Here is a 26,727-nt window from a genome sequence, read left to right as displayed (position 1 = left end):
ATCAAGGGCTCTCTCGATGCTACTGCGTGTCGAACGTTTCGGAGTCAATTTTTAATTTATTGTTCCTCTTTGTCAAGGCTCGGTGTAATTTTAGCACGTACTGTAAATCTTGTCTTTAACATCTCTTCATATTTGCTCGACCCAGTTTGGTAATTTATCAAAATAAAATTTAATTCAAAAGAAATTATGAAGAGTTCCACCAAGCACATATAAATCTTAGTTTTGGCACTGTCTCATTTGATTGAACATACAACTATCGATAATAATGAAATTATATCATCAGAACGAAGACAGTCAGTGGAAATTGACAAATTGTTGGATATGGTTAGATTTGAAAAATCGTTTTGTTTTTATGAACAAATCGGATGACCAGATAAATGACATTGTAAAAATGGTCTTTATTGAGGTCTATAGTAAAGTAATTAATTAAAATCTTGGTTATATATAGCTAAATAGTTGAAGAATGATCAATGGATTTACGGAATATTTGATAGGAAATACAGGATCAGTAACAGAATACATGATTTAGAATTGGGGAATATTTCAAGAATAATTTTTAAGTTTTTTTTTCGAAATTCATTTACAAATACCACACGTTTAATCAAACATTTCGTTCATCGAATACTTTTATCCAGCCACACTTAAACACCAATATTTGTATCCAGACAGCCACACTTAAACACCAATATTTTCAAATAAAAATACTTTGAAGGTAATACAAACTACTAGTACTAAAATTGTTCCACTTATATCAAGGTCTACCATATCGACTTAATATAAAGGTCCACTCGACTTGTACATATATGATAGATCTCTTTCATCAAAGATTAGTTACATTTTTACTTCACATACAGTAAAATAAATCATAATGGAACTTAAAATGTATTTTTTTCGGTGTCACGAAGCAACGAACAACTTTTAAAATCAAAAACAGTTAATTACAATAGTTGTGAACAACATACCGACAAAAGCTTTAGGTGATTTCATTCTTGACAAGTGATAGACTATACCACTTCTATTTTGTACCGAAGGACATTCAAATGAATGAAGCGAAATAAAGATCGCAGTATTGAAACCATCGAACAAAATTATTTCATGTTATATATTTTTTCTGCTGTGTTCAATGTAGATGAATTTTTAAAAGAGTAATAAATGGAAACAAGATTCGAGCGGAAATCAACAGAATGTATTCCAAGACGAGACAGGGAAAAACAGAAATACACAACAAATAACCAATACAATACGAACAAGGGAACAAAAGTAAATGAGCGACCCGGACTCTACTAAAACTTGGACACGGTGAAGGCGTTCTCTGCTTTTCTAGAAACACCAGCCGATGAGTTGCTCATAAAATGTCAAATGATGCATTTCAAGTCCCTGGTTGATGAAGACAGAACGAACTTACCTGGTTAACAGTGTTATCAACCAAACAACTAGAAAGGTATTTAAGTGCAATTAAAGAATCATGTACTTTCGAGAAACGAGACAAGTCAGTAAATTGGCAGATCAAACTAACATTCCCGTGTATTCTAAGACCAAAACTTCGAAAAGAGAATCGAGTGAGTCAGAAAGTGAATGATAATTTACATTACAAATCCATTCTACCCACAATTGAAGTGTCAACTCAGTTTTTTGTGTGTACAGAGAACAATTGATATTCAAGAATAACAATAAGACAGATTATTACAATATTTATATTGTAAGGTTACCTACCTCCGAAGACATAATCTGAAATTGAGACACGCCTCATAATCCAAAAAATGATCTTTACCGAATAATCCAATTTTACATTATCACAACACTAAGTCAAAATGCCTTGTAATTATTGAAAGTAATTTGAGCAAAACAGATAAAATGAATAAGTAATTGTTAGTGTGATATAAACAAACAGTAAGTTTACACGGGCTTAGAATGAATCAATTACAATGTATGTAACGCCAATGACTTCGTTGACAGACACGGGGTGTTGTCTTTCTTGATTATAGTTTCTTATATGGTAGTCATAAGTTGTGTTCAGTGTTAACGGAGATTTAAAAATCAATGAACATTTCTTAGTTATTTAAATTCATTATTTTAAAATTTTGCACTCAAGTATTTTCCGCGGAATTTCAAATATAAAGGGACATCATGGAGCTAAAGGTATCCCCGAAACAAGAAGTCAGCCAACCTTGTCCGTTGTCTATTTTAATTCTAACTAGCGATGACTATAAATCAATATAAAATCCGGATATTTAAAGAATGTGAAAGTTTCACACAATTGAATGCAGTATAATACTTTAAATTGTAAAATACAAAAATTTGCTCATTTACTTTTGTAACTTTCTATGTATTATTTTGGTTATTTTACGTTCTTTGTTGTGTGTGTCTGTTTTCCATGTCTGGCATTTGTCCCTGGATTACATTATTTTGATTTCCTCTAGAATCTTGGTTCCCTTGATTACTCTTTCTTAGAATATGTGAGGTTCAGATTTCCGTATAGTACTAACAAACTCTACTTCATATGGGAAAAAGGCATAATACAGCAACGAAAACTGATTAATGTTCAAAATGTGCCGAGGTTTGGCGATCCAGTCGAAAATGAAACTATTCCTAAACTTTGTCGACTCTGATAGATACTTAAGAGGTAAATGTGTCATGAGCATGTCAGTTTTAACAAGCACTAAATCTTGAAAATATAGTTGATAAAAAAGTTTAAAGATCGTTCAAGTCTGGTGTGAAAGTCTTTGAAATTTCGCAATTATCTAAAATACAAAAAAGGAAAAATGTGCTTACCAACAGTGTAACAACCGTGTTTCTTTGACAGTTTGTGACGCTAATTATTCAAGTAACTGTAAATTTATGTCAAGGTTTTACATATTTTGTCCTAACATTGGTTGTCCTTTCATTCCTATTTGTCAAAATATTGTTACTTTATAAAGAGATAAAATCACTTGGATTTTAAAGCATTTATAATAACATATGTGAATGTTAATATATGCAAATTATGTTGAGTGAAACACCGTTTCAATCTATATAATTATAGTACTGCCACGGTATGAATATTGTATTTTTGGTATCGATGAGATTTTGAACACAATCAAAGTTTGTATTGATCAATGCTGAACCAATATTATCATTAATTACACACTTGGTGGAGGGTTACCCTACAATAACTATTTAGGCTTCAGAACTTATTAGTAAATGTATATTAAACGTATCAACCATTCAAGCATTCCACTATTATATAAAATTAATTGACTTGATTCCCAGTGAATATCATGGACAAACTTACAACTAACGATTTACAAGAAAGTACAAAGTGTATTCAGTTCTGAAGGAATCTTGCTACTCATCACACGAGTAACTCTGGCTTTTATAACACCGAGTCTATTTATCACTTAGGATTAATTACAATGATTTCAAGCTAATTAAAGATATGAACCATTGAAAACATTATGTAAGGATATTCAAGGTAACCAAGATTCGGGCGATATTTAAAAGAATATGTTCCAATGATAAAGACTATACAGGAAAAATAGACACATAACAAAGAACATGAAATAACCAAAACAATACAAAGTAACAAAAGTAAATGAGCAACTCGAACTCCACTAAAAACTATGTTTGTTAGTTGGGGTTTAACGTCCGAGCAGCAATATTTCAGCTATATTCAGACGATCCACTAAAAACTAGGAGCATGGACCAAATGCACAGGTAGGGTAATTCTGGAATTCATCCCCGTTATAGTCTGAATCACAAAGAGTAAAATTTCTATCAGGATCATTAAACATTTAGGGCCATGCTTTACATTGTACAAAGTATATGTCTTAAAAAGTTGACGAAGTGTTTATGTTTTACAAAGGAAGTGTGTTTGGTCTTACATGTCTAAAAAGGTTAATCACATAATTGTATTTTAATATAGTTATTTATTAGGGAAAAGATTATTGTATAAAAATCATTTTTAAAGATCATTTAAAAAGAAAGTTCGTGTTAAAATTCAATGATATTTAATTTCTTACCTACAAGTAAATCTTTTAAGCGCACAAGTCAAATTTCGATTTTTGTCAAATACCCACCGCAATGAAAATACAATATGTATGGATTTTGATCAAATTGCTTTGGGTATCAATAAATCATAGAAGATAAAATTTTCAATCGATTTGATTTTACATGAAAATTTCATTTGAAATCTTAAATAATCCTTAAAAAGGTTGATTGCATATTGATTATATTGATGGAATTAATCTTGGTTTACGAAGCCAGTTATGTGCCAAAGTCTTCCTCGTACTTTGTTTACTATACCACCTTATACTTTGTAGTTACTTCGTGACAATAAAGGAATGTTTTCTAATAATGTTCGATACGCCTACTTTCAGTCCAATATAGTTTATTCAAGTTTCTGATCAAGTACACTACCTTAAAAGACAAATTAAAAGCTTTGATTGACTTTAGTAGAATATAACTTCGCCTTATATATACAATTAAATCAGAATTGGATATTGATAAATCGTATCTTCTACGTTTACTAAAATTACTTTTTGTTCAGATAAGTCAAGTTGCTGAATTTTAAATTATATTTAAAGTTTTCATAGTCTTTTTTTTTCACTAAATACCAGTGGTCAAGGCATTTACGTTGTGAAAGACCAAATATCATATATGTGATTGTAGGTGACTTTACCAAATAAATACTCGTTATGCGTTATGCACAACGATATCAACTACCCGTGAGATAACGAGGTACATAGACTGATCTGTCTCACTCAACTACCCGTGAGATAACGAGGTACATAGACTGATCTGTCTCACTCAACTACCCGTGAGATAACGAGGTACACAGACTGATCTGTCTCACTCAACTACCCGTGAGATAACGAGGTACATAGACTGATCTATCTCACTCAACTACACGTAAGATAACGAGGTACATAGACTGATTTGTCTCACTCAACTACACGTGAGATAAAAAGATATTCTTACAGAACGCGATGTTGATTGGTGTCGAATACATTAGAGATGAAAACGTCGATTTCACATGAAATCACAAAAAAATATTCGTTGTACGTCATGAAGAAAAATGTAGACTTCATGTGAGATTCCTATTGATTGTCATGCTGATTAGTGTCAACTACAGGTGAGGTGAGATTATCCAAACTGGGTCGTCTCAGTTCAAACAGAGAACACTGAAGGCAAGTGTGAAATTATATGGAGTTATACATAAATAAGCTATTGATTACTTAGCATGACTTAAAAGTACCCCATGCTGGTCAACCAAATGATTGGTCGAAATAAAAAGGGGCGATAGGTTGCAGTGTGATGGTATTGCATTGCCTAGAAGATCTCATTGGTCGAAAGCGACGTTGTGACAGTTCTAACGTTGTTCTCCCGTAACAACCGTTGACGTCAAATACAATCTATAGCTAGAATTTCCGCCAATAAACAGATGGCGAATGACACATAGGTTTTCTTTAAAAAAAACATTTAAAAAAAATCTACATTTTATATATAAAGCTCGATGATCATAAAATTTCTCACATCACGAGAAATATATTTTCAAAGTTTTAATATTTCAACAAGCCTCGACATTAAAACAATGAAAATTTATTTCTCTAGAGAAATTTCCATAATAAACTCGCTATCGTTGTAGATTCTGTATTTATATGTTTACAAAATACTTACAGAATTTTCTTTATCTTTGCCTGGCACTTCTTTTTGACGTACAGTATGAGTGTGAGTGGTGTACCTAAACGTCTACGTTCCTGGTGTGCTGATGATATACTCCGACATTTCTTTCCAAGTTTCTTCACTTCAGACTCAGTTGCACATCCATCTTCTATCTCCCCCGGTGAAGGCCCTATTCCGTCCTTACAAAGATTGGTGTCTGAGTTATGTTCAGTATGTACTGTTTCTGAACTGCTATCAGATTTCTTTCCATTCCATCTGTTACGGTCATGAGTATCTTTAGAGGTACAGTTTTCATTACCTGAATCATTTAACCTGTTAAATAATTGTCTGTCTCCTTGGACATATTCACTGATCGAGGAATTAGAAGTATTACTTACATGATGAATATTGATGTTCATACTATCGTCTTCCAACATGCTGGTGGTGTCTTTGTCTACTGTTGTGGAGCTAGCTGGTGTTCTGGTTGTGTCTTTGTCTACTGTTTTGGAGCTAGCTGGTATTCTGGTTTTGTCTTTGTCTGCTGTGGAGCTAATTGTGGCTGATCTCCTGTTTCTTTCTTTTGTTATTGCGGCGGAGTTTTGTGTTTCTGGTTTGCCGATTCTATCACCTTCAATTTTGGAGGTATTTGGAGTTTCTAGTTTTCCGACTCTACCAATGCCTGTTTCAGATGGCTTTTGTTTTTCTGGTAACTCAATGCAACTATTTTCTCTTGTTAATACCTTTTGGGCTTCTGGGTTCTCTATCATAGCATAGAAGATTCGCGGGGAACATTGTGTTTCTGATGTTCTGGCTGCCAAGTCGCGTAATTTGGCAGAATTATGTGTTATAGAAACGTTCAGTCTCTCGTCGTCGATGATAGAGGAGTTTTGTGCGTCTGTCTCCATACAAGTTGATTGAATATCAGAACTACTGGATTCAACCGGGATTTGAATTACATTTTCATGACTTTGATTACTGATGTAATCTATTTGACTGGTTGAATCTGAGTGACTAACAATCGTCTGCTCTTCTGAGTTATTTTCACTAATGCAGTCATCTTGGTGTTTATATGTTCTTTTAATACCACTGTTGCATATTTCTTTAAAACTGACATTATCAGATGTGTTAAGTTTACCTAGGTTATTGATACGCTCATCATCGAATGGTAGAATTGCTCTAAAATTTGAAACTCGTTTTTTCTTGTCCTTTGCCGAGCCTGCCTTATTCACTAGGATTTCTGTGTTTAAGTCATCAATGTTCTGGCCATTGTGAGTTGAAGTTTTATGATTATTTTCGTTGAAATTTGCTTTCGTTTTCTTTCCTTCTATCGCTTCAGTCGTATTGCATGAACTACATTCAGTTGTTACTATGGTAACAATACATTTATTGTGTTCTTGATTTTGTTCTTTGTTTTCAAGTTTTGTAGCACAAGCTCCACATACATGAATTGGATCTCTTTTTACGGTTTCATTCACCAAATCTGTCTCGTTCTCGGAAAAGTCCTGTCTTTGTTGGTTAATCACTTTAGTGTCATATTTTTTATTACTGTAAACTTCATCGTCAATTTCCTCCTCGGTAGATGAAGCACTTAACTGACCAGGCAGACTTACTTCTGCTTGTTCTAATCGGTCAGCTTTGATATGTTTCTTCCCAAAAGCTGGCGGAACGCTTTTACTCCGATATCGAATTTGACCATCGACGAATGACGTTTGAGATCTACTTTCATTACTTTCACACTCTTCAATAGATACAATTCTTATCGTTTCAGCCTCAGATGTTTTAGAAAGTTCACTTTTGTTATTCCTTCCGATTGATGGGCTAACCGTATTACGTTTTTTCTTACTTTTATAACTAAGCTCATAATTTTGCTTTATCTGCTCTAAGTTATCAAAGTTAGTACAATTTTTGTCTTCATATGCAATTGGTTCTACACTATTGATACAACACACTGAACTTGTGCAATTTGAAGAACACTTTGCACACGTGTTAATGGGTGGGCAACTACGGCTTCTTTTGTATGATGCTACATGAGTGACAGTTGAAGGACTTACACAGTTACGTCTTCTGGCAAGAATGTTTCTAAAACGACTTCTACTTTTTCTTTCCTGCATTTTATTGTTTTTTGTAAAATTTGTTTGCTTTTGGTGTGTCTGTTTCTCTTCCTTATTTTCATTTTCTTTCGTCATTTCCGTCTTAAACAAATCTATGGTATCAGTTTTCATGGTCGTTCCATTCTTATCGTTTTGTATGGCAGTTCCTTTTTTGTCTTTGTCCACATCTTGGTTGTTTTCTGTTTTTTTGGTATATAGACAGGTTGTTTCGACACCATGCTCATTGTGTATGAAGTTTATATCAGATTCATTGTTTGGCGTTTGATTAGCTTCTGCATCAATACAATTAGTTCGATCGGCTACGATGGCAATTCGAGTAATATTTGAATCATTTTTACATAGTTGTTCATTAGTAGCAATGACATGTCCATCTTCGTACTCAATTAAATTTTCTGAATTCAGATGAGTATCCTGTGTACACAACTTTTCGTCAAAATATGGCGGCTTGATCTTTCCTTGAGCATTTTCAGACTTGACTTCAGGTAACTGATTAGAATGGGGATCCAGATTAATGCTTTGGTCTGTTTGTAGATGTTCCTTTATGATAGACTCTTGATTACTAAATGTACTTATTGGCCGTTCATCATCCGTGTTACTTGGAGAGTTTCCACGATGTATCTGGTCAGACAGATTACTACTCGTTTTGAATTTATTACTTGTACTGTGGTTATAATTACATGTTGTGTTATTCATCTGAAGTACATTGCTATGTAAATCATTGTTGCTATGACTACAGTCATCTATTTCGTCGATAACACTTTCGGTTTTACAACTTCCTTGACTCTGTAAAGCACTGAGCTCCAACTCATCTGAACAAGTTTTTGCACACAGTTTGACTTGGTTTACATCTGTTGTGTTCGGATATTGGAGTTGTTTGTCAATTACATGATTTTCCTTGGTTGTAACAAGTCTTGATGGTATTTTTGTTGAACGCTTAAATTGTTCATATATTTCATTATTCTGCGTTATGATATCTTCAATTTTTGGTTCAAGTGGTCTTCTTTCATTTTGTTCATTGTTCCCATCATTTCTGATTGAATCGTCATCCGGAAAAATGAAGTTTGAAAACAAAGGACGGCCATAATAGTCAGTATTGCGACTTTTGTAATCACAATTTCTATTCCAAGGTCTGAATGCGTCACAGGAGTTCGTTAGTGTGATGTCCGTTTTATTGTTGTTAACAAATTCTCCATCTGAACTTTCTAGTTCATCCTTACGGTACAATTCTGCCGATAAACATCGGTTTCGGTATATTTCTACCTCATAACAATTGTTGTGTGATTTCTTGGCTTGTAATTTTCTGAAAATTTTTGTTTTGGTATTACTCGGCTCCGCAGATTTTGGGCGTTTAGTAATTCTGTTAACTTTATCCATGATTATTATTTGTATTGTTGCATTGTAACACAATATGTTGTCTGTCTCCGCGAAACATTGCTGAAATGCACATAAAGATTCCGAACCTGACCTATAACTATTCAGATATTTGTTGAATATGCATTGAACTTTCTTTGAATCGACAAGTCAATGATTTGTTGCCTTATCGTATTGCTCAGGAAAGTAACACCACCTTGTCATTTTATAAGTATTGCAGTGTATCCCGAAATAAAATCCCAAAGCATAATAACAAAATAGTTCGCCAACATATTTTTCTTTAACATCTTTCAATTTCGGTTATGGTCCCAAATTCAAGTCTTTTAGTTCCAAGTGAAGAGTCTGGTAGTTTTCTCAACATGCATGCACTAGGAACCACGAATAATGATGATGGTGTAATTATAAGTTACGATCTTAATATGTACTGTACTCATTACCTACATCCAGAATAATCCAACATCTACTGTTGAGACAACTATTGAAATGTGTACATTCTGATTAGACCCTAGGATGGTTTGGTCGCGTGTGGCAAGGGATCATGGTCCAGTGGGTCTCTTTAACAATAACGACCCAAGACATATCCATATCACTGTAAATTAAACTGAAGTCATCTCCGTTCAATTGTCTTGCAGTAGATAATTGTTCGCATTAAATCAAATAAAATATTAATGTACTCGTTCATGTTGATAGTCAAAAGATAAAACAACCCCTCTTTTCCACAAGAGTAGAACAATACTTGAAACGTAGGGTGTAATCCTTATATTTCAAATGAACCAAAAGTTTTGGCAATAGTTTTGTCATAAAACCTCATGCCAAATAATAGCTTATGTTATAATCAAATTCAACACTGACTTTATTGGATACTTAATTTTAATCAAGGCTTCAAACAAATTTCTTTTTGTCATCATATATGGAAATCTTGAATATATAACAAAAGAAATAAACCACAATTGAAAGGTATTAAATTGACTTCAGGTAGACACAATTGGAACATATTTGATACCAGGTGCTATTTTATGAAGACAAATATAAGGAAATGATATAGTATTATTACGTAGTGATTTTCAGAGAGCTTGTTATATTGGCCTGAGGCAACGCCGAGGGCAAATGACCTATAGCTCAGCCAATATGAAAATCACTAATTATGATACCTTTGTTAGTTGACTACAGACCTTAACTATTTATTTTATGTAGCGTAAACTCTCAAAGTCATTTGAAAAATTTGTACATTTAATAAGATTACTGTGACGCTACTTACCATCCGTATTGGTCATGTGGATTATCGTAATGGCCTGACAGGATGGAATGATCGATGTGGCAGTTTTATCCGTATTTAGTTAAATATATTCTAGTTAATTAATAAGAACTTATCAAAAACTGCCAATACAATACAAAATACAAAAGTGTGCAATACTGGTTTTAGCCGTTCAATACGTCATATTGGCCTATATTGCTAGTTAGTCAATGAAGGTATAATTGCGTAAGGTTTTCCATATTGGCAATCTGATTAAAATACACGATCTGACATGTGCCGTAATTAAAGATTTAATTTAGATTAGATTGCCACATTGGCTGAGTTATTGGTCTGACGCCTCAAATATGGCTAGCTTCGGACCAATAGCTTACCTAACGCAATAATACTAAAATACAGGCTCAAACCCTGAGCGCTGGGCTTAAAACTAGAAAAAAAATGATTCTAAGGTGATAAACTGATTTCAGGAGAGAAGCCAGATTGCAAGGTGAAACATGAACACTGTGCTTAAAACTAGAGAGGTGATTTTATATTTAATTTCTAAGATAATAATCTGATATCAAGACATAAGCCTGATTGTAAGATGAAAACAATGAAAAATTTTAAAAAAACGTAAATGGTGAAAGGAGGATTTATATAAAAAAAAAATGAGAAATATTCAAATATGTAACAACTTAAAAAAAGCACCATTGTGTCGAGGGAACATTAAACAAACAACCTTGTGGATCATGTTAACTTTGATTAAAGTTAATCACATGAGTTTGTTAAAAACATATTAGCAAAATAACATAAATGTATCTAATATGTGTAGAGGTGTATGTTTTCATGATCCAGATAAGCATATTTTCATTTAGTCATTGTATCATTAGTCTTTTATCCATAAGTTTATCTTTATTATGATTATAAGTGGTTTGCTATAGGAAAGGCGGTGAAGTACAGTATCATATTACCCATGTAGAATGTTGTTTTAAGTAGATGTCAAAGTTGTTGATTTATTGGAAATTTGTGCTAAGTTGGTGTTGACTTGGTGCTTAATTTAGGTCAATTATGTAAGATATGATAATCAAAATAGTTGGTGCATATTTGGTGTTAAATTGGTAGTGTATAAGAGCTTTGATTTCAGTTTTAAAGGATTGGAAATTGAAATTTAGTAGTGGAATAAGATGGGATAGCTGGCCAAATAAAGGAAGGGGAGATTGAAATTAAGTAGCGGAATAGAATGGGATAGCAAGTCAAATAAAGGATTGAGACTTAGCATATTTGGCCGATCAAACTTGATGTTTAGGGATATACGCTGGCGGAATGGATGTAAGATTGGAATTTATTTGATGTGGCTTAGGGATGTGTTTTTATAGACAGGTGATGTAAGAGGAATGTTTGTTTTTTTAGGGCCGTCATTAGCCGTAACTGGAAGTTAACTCGTTATTGTTGATGATGTTTCTTTGACGTTTTGACGTATACTTGCCTTAACATGAAGGTGTTTGTATTCCGGACAATGAGGTTATTGTGAATTACAGATGTCAGTATAACTTGCCTTAACTGGAAGTTATCGTGTTCCGGACAATGGTACGGGGTTATAGATTGTATATTGTTGACGATAGTATAGCTTGCCTTGACAGGAAGTTATCGCTATATGGAGAATTCCTCGCTTGTTGATGCCTGTTGTGTTGTTCCCCCATGCCATGTGCATCCAAGCCTTATTAAGGAATTTGAGAGTTTTTGGAGAATAATTTGTTTGAGCACACCATATATGTGAGTTTGCGAAATTTCCTGTTGTCAAAATAACTTTTCATCCTGTAACATGTATTTTCTGTATAATCGTAATAATGTGTAGATTAGTGACAATTCTCTTTATTTTATGACCCGCCTGGAATTGTGAGCAACTTAGCCTCTGTGGTTAAAACATACCAGTCAAGAGCTTTGCGCATACTCGGCCGCCATGGCATATGGATTAAAAATGTTTCTTATATTTGACATGTACTTTCTTCATGGAATGATCTATTGTCAATAAATAAGCAAGTAAGGTATACCATTACATGTTACATGTGTAAACTCCCAGGTGACTATCTATGGTTACTTAGACAGTTACGGGGGCTTATAAAATTTTTGTACGATTTTGCTTATCTGTATTATGGAGACATAAATTAATCTTTATATCGATCTATATTTCTTCGAAGTTTTTTGTAAATAATTCGGTGGTTACTAGGTAAAACCTTTTTTTGTCTTGGCGTCCTGGCAAAATACCTCATACGATGTAATATACAGTCAAACCTCGGTAGCTCGAACTCCAAGGGACCATTGAAATGTGTTCGAGTTATCGGGAGTTCGAGAAATTGAAGTTCGTATATTTCCGGATTTTTTTGGTGCCGGTCCGAGATCCACTTTATCGTTAGAAATTACTTACTTCCTACGAAGTTGTGTTAGTTCGTTCGCTTTCGGAAGATTATGTTTCAGAAATGATTAATCATTTTAGAGTAAATTATGAAATTAATTAATAATTCAGATGAATTTCTAACAAAAATGTTAAAATCCGATTTTTTTAAAAAGTACAAATTTTATGTTTATTCATATGGCGGAAGTTTTTCAGCAAAGGGCCTATCCTATATGTGTACTGTCTAGACTACTTTGACTGAGAACCTGTTGATTACGTTAAGAGTAGTAAAGAGAACCAAGGTTATAGCGGTAATCAAAAGAATGTAATCCAGGGACAAAGACCAGACATGGAAAACAGACATACACAACAAAGAACATAAAGTAACTAAAATCATACATACAAAGTGACAAAAGCAAATGAGCTACTCGGACTCCACTAAAAACTGGGAGCATTGACCAGATGCACCGGTAGGGTAAGCGTCCTCTGCTTTTCTAGAAACACCCGCCGAGTTGCTCATAAAAAGTCAAGTCCGGAGTAGACAAACGAGGAAAGGAAAACTATGACCCGTTGAATAAATCAGTTTTCATGGTGCTGATGGATACACTGTAACGATCCACGAGTTCACGATGACGACCATAAAACTTCTGTAGTGATGACTTCAATCTTGTAGCAACATAACCCTTTCCAGAAGCCTATTTGTTAAGAGTTCTAGCGCGATACAAAAAGTCTGCGTAGTTTCGGCAAGCTCTGGCATAACATATGAGTTGTGATATGAACACTCCATACGCGGGTGCTGAAGGGATGTTGCCACAGATGAAAGGAAAGTTGACAATTCTGAATGAAAAGTTATCACGTTTGTCGTAAAGTTTGGTCAATAGTTTTCTTTTACCATCGATTTCTAAGTGTAGGTCAAGATATGAGGCTGACTTCACAGTGTCTTTAGTATCTTTTATCTCAAGTTCTTTGGGGTAGATGCGATGAATCAAATCCCCGAAATTAGGATTGTTTAAAGATAATACGTCGTCTATTTAGCGGAAACTTAGATTGAAGGATCTAGCCAAGCGATATTCTTTCTTTCTGATCAGATCTGCTATAAAGTCAGCCTCATAAGAGTGAAGGAATAGGTCAGCAAGTAAAGGAGCACAATTTGTTCCCATTGGAATGCCGACCGTTTGTTGAAAAAATCGTCCATCACACTGGACAAATATGTTGTCGATTAAAAATTCCAGCATTTTGTAAACATCTTTCCCTGTATATTTGGAAGATTATTTGGAATTATTTCTTACAAAGTATGAGGAATCTCTACCAAGAACTATGTATTTGTATCTAGGTGTACCATCTTTTTTGGAAAAAAACAACGATGTATAATGTTTTTAAGTCGGGATGTTAACTGAGTATGGGGAATAGAAGTATACAGTGTTGAAAAATCATAGGTTTTAATGCTATTATATTCAGATAATAGTCTTGAACTAATTGTCTCCAAAAGATCTTTCGAATTTTTCAGGATCCACATTGAATTAATACCACTACGGGAGTAACAAGTGTTGTGGTAGGACTGCAGACTAGACCCTCTTTGACAGTTGTGAGTATAGTAGTTAAAAGTTTTGAAAGAGGTTTGGTGGTACATTTAGCAGATCCAGCTATGAAACGTTGTTTGTATGTATTCTTGTGGAGTTTAGGGATCCAGTACATAGACGGTAAATCACAATCATCGTCCTTGGTAGAGAGACCAAAAGAGGATAGCACAGATTTATGGTTTTCCACAATCTCTTCTTTGGAGAGTGTGGTAGCAGTATAGGTCGTATCACTGCTATTATTTTCTACGAATACCTTTGATAATAAACATTGGATGTAAAACGTTTTGCAGACAAAAACAATGTTGTTTTGGGCTTTGTCTGCTGGTACGACAACATATTTGTCATATATAGGTACCAGTATCGTATTGCATATCGCTGAGCGGGTGTACGTCAAAACATGGATGCTATAAAAAATATAGTGCATTTTCTTTTTGCCTCTCTACAAACTAATGTTTTGTCAAAAGATATGAACAATGACTTATAAAATAGAGCAAAGATCACACTGTAAGATGAAGAACTTTTTAAAAAGAAAATCTAACATAATATCATAAAAATGTTCCACTGAAAAGGTTGGTTTGGTGAGTGCAAAAGGAAAGTGAAAGTAGGGAAAATGGCTATTTATAGTTCAAGACTACTTTTCTGTCCGGTCTTCGTGGACTCACCCTATTTTCTTTGCGGGAAATTATTTTTTTCACATGTCCTTAGAAATGCTACATAAGTGAAAGTTCTATTGAATCAATTTACATATTTTTTTAAAAAATCCTAAAAATATGCACTTCACTATAGAAGTCTATGGGAAAATTAATACGATACTGAGACCTATAGTAGACGATGTTTTTGCTACATCGGGGGCTTTGAAAACTTATGTAGCCTTGGCACTCATTGACCTACTTAAAACTTTCATTCGTTTCAAAATTAAAAACCTCACGGCCTTTAACCACTCTGACAGAGAATCAATGTCTTCTTGTTCTCGTTTTATCCATTTTCTTGCATAGTCCTCGACGGCATCCATGAGAACTTTAAAGTTATAATTCCAATTTATGGAGCGTGGTTCACGGTACTTGGGACCTTTAGAAAGGATATTACGCAGAGATTCGTTTTCGATGATGGTTAAATCTCCCGTAACGACGTGACCAGAAGGACCATATTTGAATGGAGAGGTTTTGCAAGAACAGTCAGGTGGTTTAGCCTTGAAGTCCTCAATCTCGAGGTTCTGCAATAGCCTTTTATAATAGAAAATTTTGGATGCAATGGGTGAAGTATAGGAATATGAAATAATTGGTATGGATTTGTCTTTGAAATATGGGGGAATTTTGTTGGTAACGTTTTTGTGATGGAGGATGTTAGCCAAATTAATTGCATCTGTACCTTTGTTGACAAACGGTAGTGGAAGAAATGATCGTTTTTCTTCATCTTGACTTTTCACACAAACTGGTTTAAAGAATCTGTGGAAACCAAGAATGCATTTGACTGATTTATATAATAGCATACTGTGCATTTTATTTTTTTCATGCAAGTCTATTAGGCACCGACCATTTTTATATTGAGGGGGTGGTATTAAGTATTAATTTCACTTTGAAGAAAATTTTTAAAAAAAATATTATCCGTGGCAAGAAAAAAATAAATGAAGATCCACAATGGTGAAAAAAAAATAATGTTGTATTCTGTTTTTCATAAAAAAAAAGTTTAGGTAGAGAAAGAAATAAAAAAAGGAGAGGAATCTTATGTATATATAGTAAATGTACCATAAACTGCCATTCAACATGTTAAATTATGTATGAAGGACGTAACAAATGTCTTTGATATTAACATTTTACGGTTTATAGTAGAAAAATTCATTATGTTAAAATGTTATAATGAGCAACTTTTGTTTTATATTAATCCAGTATGTTAAACAAACTATTAAAAAGATGAAAAACTTACACGAACTACCACTAAACATTGTAACCAATTTAGATTTTATCTCCAATAGAGAAAAGATAGGAATACCATGCTGTCCGATTATTTCCGATTGTGGAAACTGCGTAGGCTTCTTGACTAATTTTTGCTACCTATAGTTAAAAACCAAGGAATTTATGTACGAGACAGCTTGAACTTTTACAGATTCTAAATGACAACAAATTTCATATGTACATATGACATTACAAGCATGTATACAAGCATGTTCAGTTATGAACTAATTAAGGCGACTGAAAATGTTTACTTTGAAATGAAAAAAGAAGTCTATGTTATACTTTTGAGCAATGAGAACTTACTTCTAATATTATAATTTGTTCTATTAGAATTAGTTCTTAATGCGATGTGCAATGAGGACAGTCCCCAGCCCTGACATATGCGACATACAAGCGTAAGAACTTACTAACTTAATGGTTGAAAAGTTCCCAAACAAGCACAAAATAATTAGCTCTGAGATGATGGCTTTAATGTCTTTAATGGGTCTTTTGATCAACTTCAAATGTTATTTAACATTGCTAATAAGAACCTGAACTACTCAAATTTACTTATACGTTATCTTAGTCCTCAGTAAATTTCTTACAGAAAGTGCAATTAAATGGAATAGGGTGAAACCTTGCGGCACTTAAGATTTAATAGTAGTCCAATGTGCCTAATGCACAATCTCAACAGTTTTAATTCATTAAAAGGTTATACTCGACTGCAAAATATACAGGTTTTTGCCCACTAGAAGAACCTGTGCTCTCAGACTTAAAGACAATAAAAAAAATAATTGAAAGTTATTAACATTTGTAACAGAACATTATCCAACATTACACACAATCCCGTATTTATTACGAAAACACTGGTCTTATATAATAAATGACCCTGAATGCTCTTAACTATTAGAACCACCACTAAAGCAGACTGGTCAAACCTGAACAGTTCAATTATAAATATTACTCCATAACACTTTTTCTCTGTTGAAGATGAAATCATCACATGTACATACCGTTCTTTAAATATGCATCTTTTACATAATACATTTAATTACGAAACTTATTAATATTTTCACTATATCATCTGAAGCCAATGCAACATTCGTGAAATACACTTGTGATATGTATATATGTATTACAAAATACATTCGATTTCACTTAACTATAATTTTTCATCCGCCGATGAAACTTTCCTCCCATAAGACTGCCTCAATGATTGCAAGCTTGAGCGTGGAAACATTATACGAAACTGGAAAAGCTGCCCAGGCTGCAATAGAAATGGAGCGCTACGACCTTGATATTTTGGGACAAAGTTAGATGGACATCATCTGGAGCGGTCGTACTATCTTCAGGGCAAACTCTACTGTACTGTGAACCACCAAACGAAGATGGCAACCATCAACATGGAGTAGAAATCTCACTCAACATGAAGGCCAAATCATCATTCAACGAATGGAATCCTGTGAGTGAAAGAATTATCGTGGCAAGATTTATGTCAAAGATACAAAACCTATGCTCCTACCAACATAGCAGTGGAAGAACACAGAGAAAAGTTTTACAACTAGCTCCAGACTACCATAGATTGAACAACACCACGAAGCATCTTGATTGTAATCGGTGACATGAATGCCAAAGTTTGAAAAGACAACACAGGGAGAGAACTCGTCACGGAGAAGGAATGGTTTTGTAACATCAACGAAAATGGAGAGCTCAGAATGCAGATTATTGCTCCCAGAACGATCTAGTCATAGGAGGCACGATATTCCCATTCCCTCACAAGGCTATACACAAAACAACCTGGGTATCTCTAGAGATGAAAACTTGAAACCAGATAGGCCACATTATAGTCGCCAGGAGATGGAGAAAGAGCATGACAGACGATATATATAATTTGATCTTATCGAAGTACTGGTATAGCATCCGATCATCAACTTGTGGTGGCTAAATTTAAGATCAACATAGCCAGGGCAACTAGACAAGATCAGATTAGAAGGCGAAAGTATAACATAAGGAAGAGGCGCAGTAGACAAACAATGGGAAAGAGTAAATCCAAACATAATACCACATGCCAAGAAGAACTTGGATTCTCAAAGAAGGAATACAAGCCATGGTTATCTGACGATACAATCGAGACAACTGAGAAGCGTAAGTCTGTTAAGATACAACTTGACCAGGTCAAGAGAAGAATGCAGATAGAATGATTGACGAGCGAACATATAAGCATTAGGAAAGAAGTAAATAAAAAGGATCAAACAGGATAAAAGAACCTACATCAACGAGCTCGCTTCAAAAGCAAAGAATGCAATGGACAGAAATGACATAAAAACTGCGTACATCACACACCAACTGGCAGGTAGAAAGACCAATACATCCAAACCAGAGAAAGACAATGATGGCAATTTGATAGCAAACCTAGATCGACCACTTTTAAATGGAGAAGATATATCAGATGCTCCTGATCTACCTCTTGGAGAAGACCTTGATGTTGATACTGGCCCAATCTCGAAGGATGAAATCATAAAAGCATCATTCCCAAAGAACTCGAGATAAAGGAATAAAGGATACTACAGACACTGTGAAGTCAGCATCATACCTTGACCTACACTAAGAAGTAGATGGTAAAGGAAAACTAGTGACCAAACTTTACGACAAACGTAATGACTTTCATTCAGAATTATCAACTTTCCTTTCATCTGTGGCAACATCCCTTCAGCACCTGCGTATGGAGTGTTCATATCACAACTCATACGTTATGCCAGAGCTTGCCGAAACTACGCAGACTTTTTGTATCGCGCTAGAACTCTAACAAATAGGCTTCTGGATCAGGGTTATGTTGCTACAAGATTGAAGTCATCACTAAAGAAGTTTTATGGTCGTCATCAGGAACTCGCGGATCGTTATGGTGTATCCATCTGGACCATAGAAACCGATTTATTCAACGGATCATAGTTTTCCTTTCCTCGTTTGTCTACCCCGGACTTGACTTTTTATGAGCAACTCGGTGGGCGTTTCTAGAAATGCAGAGGACGCTTACCCTACCGGTGCACCTGGTCCATGCTCCCAGTTTTTAGTGGAGTCCGAGTTGCTCATTTGCTTTTGTTACTTTGTGTGTGTGATTTTAGTTACTTTGTGTTCTTTGTTGTGTGTGTCTGTTTTGTTTTCCGTGTCTGGTCTTAGTTCCTGGATTACATTCTATTGATTATCGCTATTACCTTGGTTCCCTTGATTACACTCTCTTTCCCAACACGTTGCTCCCCTATGGTTTGCGGTCAGGTTTTCCGTATTATGGTCTTACAACCCAAGAATGTCAGGCCAACCCCATACTACCTCTACTCTCAAGAATCCAATGCGGTCGATCATGTATTGACCAAATTGCCACGTTACGGGTCATCATCGAGGAGTAAATAGAATGGCAATCACCTCCCTAAATAAACTTCGTGGACTTCAAGAGGGCCTTAGCATAGTTAACAGAAATGCACTTTGGAAGGTACTAAGACTCTGTGGAATCCCTGTCAAATAGTAAAGATTAACCAAGAACTCAAAAAAAAAGAATACAAAAACACCAAAAGCCAAGTCTTCTACCATTCAACACTCATCATACTTCAATGAACATACAAGGAATACGCCAAGGTTGTCTTCTGTCACCCCTTATTTTCTATATAAGTGCGCAAGAATTTTAATTAAATATAATATACAATCATAAATTAACTCATAGATTGCAATCGCAGTGGAAACTTTCCGGCCTGCACGAGTCTCAGACTTTCTCGTGCTATCACAGTGGGGGCTAATCCCGTCCTGCTCAAGTCCCAGACTTTCTCGTGCTCTGTTATGGTTTAGGAAAAAAAGCAGCTCCTCATCAATTCTGGCTACGGACAAAGCCATGTCTTGTTTTGGCCAAGTAAATTCATACAGCCATCACCAAAAATATGGGGAGGATGGGAGGATTTTATTTTTTATTTTTTACTTCTTACCAGATATTTGCTGGCCTAATTTTATCCTTTTGGTGTATAGACAGACATGTTCTAAATCCATAGCCACATCAGTTTCAGAGAAGAAACATTCATTTGGTCATCAAGAATTAAAAGATTTGAATATTATAGTGCCTAAAGACAAGAAACTTAAATGAAAAAAAAATGATTTTGAAATTCCCGTCACTTATAAAAAATGTCATTTTTTTAGAAGCGGGAGAGGATGTAAGTCTATCAATTAATTTTATTTGGTCCTAACAAGAATAAAATATCTGATTATCTGAGGCTTTACTTACATATGTCCTCCCAAGGATTTATATTTAACTCCTTGGTCCTCCATTGATATTTATATAACGTTTTCCATTTATTGTTTATCGTGAATATTACTGGCAAAAAATATGCCATATTCCTGAGAAAAAATTGTAATTCAATTGCTATTGAAAATAAAATTTAAGAAGAGCAGAAAAAAATATTTAGCAACATTGAAAATCCCAGCCCCCCTCAGTATAAATATGGTCGGTGCCTTATAGGGTTAACCATCATTTGAGGTACACGAATATCTATATTACTTTTTTTGATAAAACTCATTTACCTATTTTTAGAGACGTCGTTCTGTTGTGTGAGTGCGTTGAAATTACACAAACTAGAATGTGAATCCCATTCTTTGATTAAGTTGCGACAAGAAAATTTTTGGATCCGCCCATGCCGAGAAGAGATATATACTAGTTTCGTATCTTTAATTTAACAAAGCCCCGTGCAGGTCCGGGTGTCAAAAGAATAGGCCTGCAGCAGCGCTAAGCTTGTCGTAAAAGGCGACTAAATAGTGCTCAGAAACCTAGCCGGGGGCTAGGCGCTCTGCCCACAGAGCAACTGGGATGTGTGCCCCAGGTGGTGGAATGGGGTAGCCCTGGCATGTTACATGCTGGGGTTGTCAGGCTATAATACGGAAAACCTGACCGCAAACCATAGTGGTGCACCGTGTTGGGAAAGATGCCACGTTCCTCGCACGTTAAAGAACCCTGCTGTAGTATTCGGTAGGAGTACGAACCTTTGCGCTCCGCCACAGGAGGCTAAATTGCCCGACCTTACCCATCCCCCTTTTTCTAGTGGCAATCAAAATTTGTCGACCCTGTTGTCCTTGTGACCCATCCTTTTTTTTATCATTTCATGTTCATTTTATCATCCATTTCATGTTCATTGTCTGAATATAGCTGAAATATTGCTGCTAAGACGTTAAACCCCAACAAACAAACAAACAAACAAATTAATTTAACAAAAACAATTGTGCAGGCACACCTAAAAGTTTTGTTAAATTATAAAGAAAAATAAATCCAAGTAAGTTAATTAAAACTGTAAAGGTATGGTGATTTTTTTTATATAAAAGACATGATTTTTTTTGGTTTAAAATGAAAAGAAAATCAAAGTACTCATGTACTGAATCAATTTACATCGATCGTTTGAATTTCTACGTCTAAAATAATCGTCATATTGCAAAATAAATGTGGGATAAATGGATAGTACGGGACCCAGACTTATTGTTATAAATGGTTAATATTGAAGTCTTTGTTTTCACCATTCTGAAGAACATTTAAAAACCACACACACACCAAAATTCTTGACGAATCGAAGCCAGTTTGCGTAATATTCAAGTTCGATATCGGTTTCCATGGAACACCTAGATGAATAAACAAAAAACTCTCCGACATAGTGCATATTTGAACTACAAACTTCTAGTTAGCCATTCCCAGGTTTTAAAGTTTCAGGTCGATATTCAATTTATCTACGCATGCCCCTCACCTCTGATTTTCAGCTCAGACTATTATTCATGGGTTAGTAATGTACTTTCAGTATTTTTACAATTCAGGTTATTTTAGACTTATTGTAAATCGCTGTATATATAGTTGTGTTTTGCTGATGTCCTTATGATACTTAATTTTCGTCATATTATAATAAATGGCCTTTTTTCAATTCATATATTGTGTTGTGTGTCTTTTTTATGAAAATCAAACAAAGCAGGAGTTATTCAAGGATGAAAGGTGACAAAAAATCTATTTATTGACCTCCAGATCGAAACTGTTAAATCATTCAAAATTAAGCCACAATCATTGAAATAAATCATATCGTTAAAAACTAGCTACATTTCTCAGTTGATAAGCTTTGTAGTTCAAGTGCTACAAGCTATTCCATAGACGCCTATGTGTCATGTAAAAGCGCTGGGAATCTAGTTCCAGAATCACATACTTTAACGTTAACAATAAAGTTTTAGAATATATTTTCACCAATCGGTTCAGGTGCAAGAAACATTTACCATGCACTTTTAAGGCCCTGGAGTACATACAGCTGTATCATAATAACATACACATGGCTAAAGTAGCCAGATAGAATGATTATTGCAAAAACAAATAACAAAATAAATAAATAAATAAATAAATAAATAAATAAATAAATAAAATAAATAAATAAATAAATAAATAAATAAATAAAATAACACAATTCCGGAGAAATATACAATCGAAAGCATAATATGTTTTTTATGCTTCTAAAAATAATAGGCAACTTGAGTATATCGACACTGAACGACTGGTTAATTCGGGTAAATGCATAGAAATAAACAGGTACTGATAAGAGGATAGAGGTTAACTATTTTTAATTGGATGGTGGTTAATACAAACCAAAGTAATCAGCATATTCAGTTCGCAGATAAAGTTGTTTATTGGGTTTGTTTTTTGGCGTAAATAATATGGAATTATTTTTTTATATTAGAAATACATATAAAGTAGACCTAACTATCTGCATTTGAATTTTAGTGGGGTATGCCAATGAGACTATTTTCCTGCGGTAGTGTACGATAACTGCAGATGCTATCAGGCTTTACAAATCTAAAGGCTTCGGCATATTTGTCGCTAAATTAATGTTTTATTTGAGTATTTTTTTTCATTTCGAACATGACAGTTTGTTTTTATTTCAATTGTTTGCTATATTTTCTTGTTTTTATATTTTTATGTATCAAAAATTTGATTAGCAAAACGAACGAACATTAATGATATGCATTCATTATTGTTTACAATGCCGCCATGATGAAAATACAAATATTTTATTTAGCTCGAACACAGTTACAATAATGAAGAATTATGATAAATAACTTAAGTGTTTATCATATACCATGTATTTGTTAATTATAATTTGTCTAAATCATGTGCTGTAGTCTAAGTAAATGAGTGCAGTTCAAATTACAGGAGATATCCTACACAAGAAACTTTCTTAAGCCTTACATGTGTACTGTATACATGTTCCATAGTCCATACAAACATTTTTATAAAGACATGAAGAGTTGTCGTTGAGTCAATGACTTGATTTTCATTTAAATGAAACAGTCAATACAAACTTGTTGAACATGATGAGGGTAACACAAACAAAACCTTACAAGAATCTGTTATTTGTGTATACAGTACCCCATATTTCATTTTTGAGAACAAAAATAAATTCATGTACAAGGTCAATGAACCTCCAGTGAAACAAGTATGGCTGAACAGTTGACCAAGAGCAATCAAAAGCAATATTTAATGTTCCAATGTATTGTACATGTAAGTCCTATGAGAACATTTCATACATAACTTGAAGTAAACTACATGAATTATATGATTTGGAAATTAATCTTAACATTAACATATACATTGTATGACCTTGTATATGACACAATTTTTAATTTTTTAAGAAGTTTATCGTGCTATTTTTTTTTACTTTTTTAATAGATCCATAAATACAAGCTGTTGACTTACATTGTATATCAGTAACTAAGGATAAGGAACTAGTTTTATCAGTCATCAGATTTCTTTTGCACAGTATGTTGTCATGAACATGTACAATTATACCATAATCATCACAGTATGATAAAAGTCTATCCATGTTGATTTTCAGTATCTCTTTCCATATTAAAAGGAAATGCGTTTTGATATTTTCCAGAAAATTTTGGATGCAGCCGTCATGTTCACCTACCAATGATACAAGTTACCAGACAAGTCATACATAACAGGAAGCTCTGTTCAAATGAAGTATGATAATAGATTGTGTAGGTATTTGAGGTTCTGTATACAATATTTTTATGCCTTTTTTTTTTTAAAAAAAATTAATATTGATTTGGAGTGTTCCAAAGGTAGGAACCACCTCTTTTGTTGGGAAATGTTGGAAGTAATGTGGAAAATTTTTGCAAAAATGAGGAAATTAATAGCTTGGACCCCCACTTTCAAAGTCTTTTGATTGTTCACTAGAAACTCTCATTAGTCAATTTATTTTAGAAATGTATTTGTATTATTTCTACATGTGTAATATAGATAGATCCCATATGTGTTTATCGCTTAAAATGTAGCACTACAGTTCCCATGACACTTAAATGAAGGTTGTAACATAGACATAATATTTTAGCATAATGGAATGTTTTGTTTGAAGAAAAAAAAAATCCAATGAGCCATATAATGTAGGGTTTACTTAAATAGAGGTCTACTTCAATACAGGATTCATGAATCACAATAACTTTGAATATGAGTATTATGTATATTTATTACTGATTTTTATACTTCCAGGTTATCCATGGCATATATATGACTGAAAAGAATTCATACATGTATAATTTAGATGATCTTCAATGCTGTTCAAATCTCTGCTTGCACTGTAATGAAAGCTGATATGAATCTGAAGTTTGAAAATAAACATTTTCAAAATCATATTTCTTATGCAAATGTACAAGGTTTAAATGTGTTGTGCTTCAAAAGTAAAAGTCACTTTCATACATGTATACAATGACAGCCATGTATACTTCTTGACGGTACCATCCTGGAATACAACCTAGAATCCCTTGCATTGCAAGCTGTCACTCTATCAACTGAGCTAAAAAATTACTTCATTGTTTTCTGTAGATTAGGTTGATTATGATCTTTTGTAAATAGTTTTACTTTATTTGTTTTTTTTGGCCTTTTTATAGATTGCTGAATTGTATGTGGTTTGCCCATTATTGATATCCATGTGGTGATTTCACTTGTAGAAGCTTAATCGTTACTTGCTTTGTTTTTTGAATGACTATCTCATTGGCAAACATAAATGGTACATGTATTTATGTTTTCTACTTATGACTAGTGAGTGCTAAATCTTTCACTACTTCTCGAACAAGTAATTTTGTGTAACAACTATTTGGTTAAGCAACTGTTGATTCTGTGAGGTAGCACTATGAAACTGCCTCAAAATGTCATAATAGTAGAGTAGTATAAAGCAGGATCATTTCATACAGAAAAAACATTCTTATTCTGAAATGCAAGAAATAATTGCAATATGCATTGAAATCACAACCAATCAATGAAAAAAAAACAAGTTCCATGGGTAAATAGAATGAAATATAAACATTCACAGACATTAAACATTTTGAAAAAGAAGGATTTATTGTTGAATTTTGAGCTAATCATAATCATGCCATGTACTTGCACCTATAAATTACATTGAATTGATCTGAATTCATGGTTTCCTTGTATAAACTCTACAACACTGGTAAATTGGGATTTTTTTTGTTCACAAGTTAAGAGAGATGTTGAGGTGAGGATAATCATACCATAAGCTCATGATGCACTTGTTTAATAGGACATCTTCTCGAATGATAATTATTAGTCAACTGTGCTGTAATGAATGTTCATTGATCAGAGGGGGTTGGCACACCTCCTTTTTACCAGAAAATTAGTCATTTTCATGTGTAAAATTCACAAAACATGGAAAATAATGTGTTAGCATCACCATCACATTGGCTTGCACCCCTCCTTTTCAAAGTGTCTGGAGCCGTCCCTCCACTAACCTGTAAATAGCTTTCATCATATTTTGCTTTAACCGTCTAGCATGGAACAAGTTTCCTGTTTTGAAACTATTTTTAATATTCTCCATAAAAGCAATAAAGAAATATATATAAAAAAAAAACAATACAATGCTTAGGTAACAAACCATGTTGTACTCCAGCAAGGCTAAAGGTTGTCTGGTAAGCTATTTTCTGACTTGGTGCCATCCTGGGGTATAGAGGAACGGAATTCCAACCTCTTGCGTTGTAGGAGTAACAGGGACGGATTCAGGATTTTAGATGGGAGCACACAGTAAAAATTCTGCCGAGCGGAGCGAGGTGACACAAATTTTGAGGTTAAATTTTTGAAACATAGAGTGGGTGCAATGTAGATATCTTTTGTGGTAAAATTAGTGAGAAATTTTAAGTTTCAACTTGAAACATTCTAAGTCTACCCCTGACAACCCATGCTTTGCAAATTTTAGGGGGCGCACTCCGAGTAATCATGTTGATTTTTATGAGTGGGGTCGGGGCTATGATCACATTTGAAATAGAAAGGCAGGACAATGATATATGATTTTATATAAATACAAAGATACAATAGGCGAAAAAAAGGTTCTGGTTTGAATATTGCATAAAAAGATCCAGGACACAAAATTTGACTATATAGCCCCCTTTTTCCCCTTACGATTCA

The 26,727-nt window shown here is 34.1% G+C and overlaps 1 protein-coding gene and 1 long non-coding RNA gene across 8 annotated transcripts in view; one reads left to right on the top strand and one right to left on the bottom strand.

The window, feature by feature from the left end:
* The window catches only part of LOC148615652 (uncharacterized), a 32,444-nt gene extending 22,836 nt beyond the window's left edge, over positions 1–9,608 (bottom strand). For 3 of the 7 annotated variants that reach the window (XM_088582106.1, XM_088582107.1, XM_088582108.1), the window contains exon 1: positions 5,656–9,608. In XM_088582106.1, the coding sequence (XP_088438232.1) occupies positions 5,656–9,125 (3,470 nt within the window). In that variant the 5' untranslated portion in view covers positions 9,126–9,608. Of the gene's footprint in view, positions 1–1,713; positions 1,884–2,772; positions 2,878–5,655 lie in introns of those variants that run through there. The other 4 variants (XM_088582109.1, XM_088582110.1, XM_088582114.1 and 1 more) reach the window with 3 other exon arrangements.
* A 13,352-nt stretch (positions 9,609–22,960) lies between these two features.
* Positions 22,961–25,330, top strand: LOC148615651 (uncharacterized). The gene is made up of 2 exons (XR_015922022.1): positions 22,961–24,293; positions 24,805–25,330. It is a non-coding gene; the product is annotated as an uncharacterized LOC148615651 (long non-coding RNA).
* Positions 25,331–26,727: the final 1,397 nt, after the last annotated feature.

This window comes from Perna viridis, chromosome 5, assembly GCF_037379345.1.
Source record: "Perna viridis isolate PV_CMFRI_1.1 ecotype Kerala chromosome 5, ASM3737934v1, whole genome shotgun sequence".
In the NCBI taxonomy this organism is placed as follows: Eukaryota; Metazoa; Mollusca; class Bivalvia; order Mytilida; family Mytilidae; genus Perna; species Perna viridis.
Note: the sequence above shows the minus strand (reverse complement) of the source record. Positions and strands in the feature narration are given on the sequence as shown.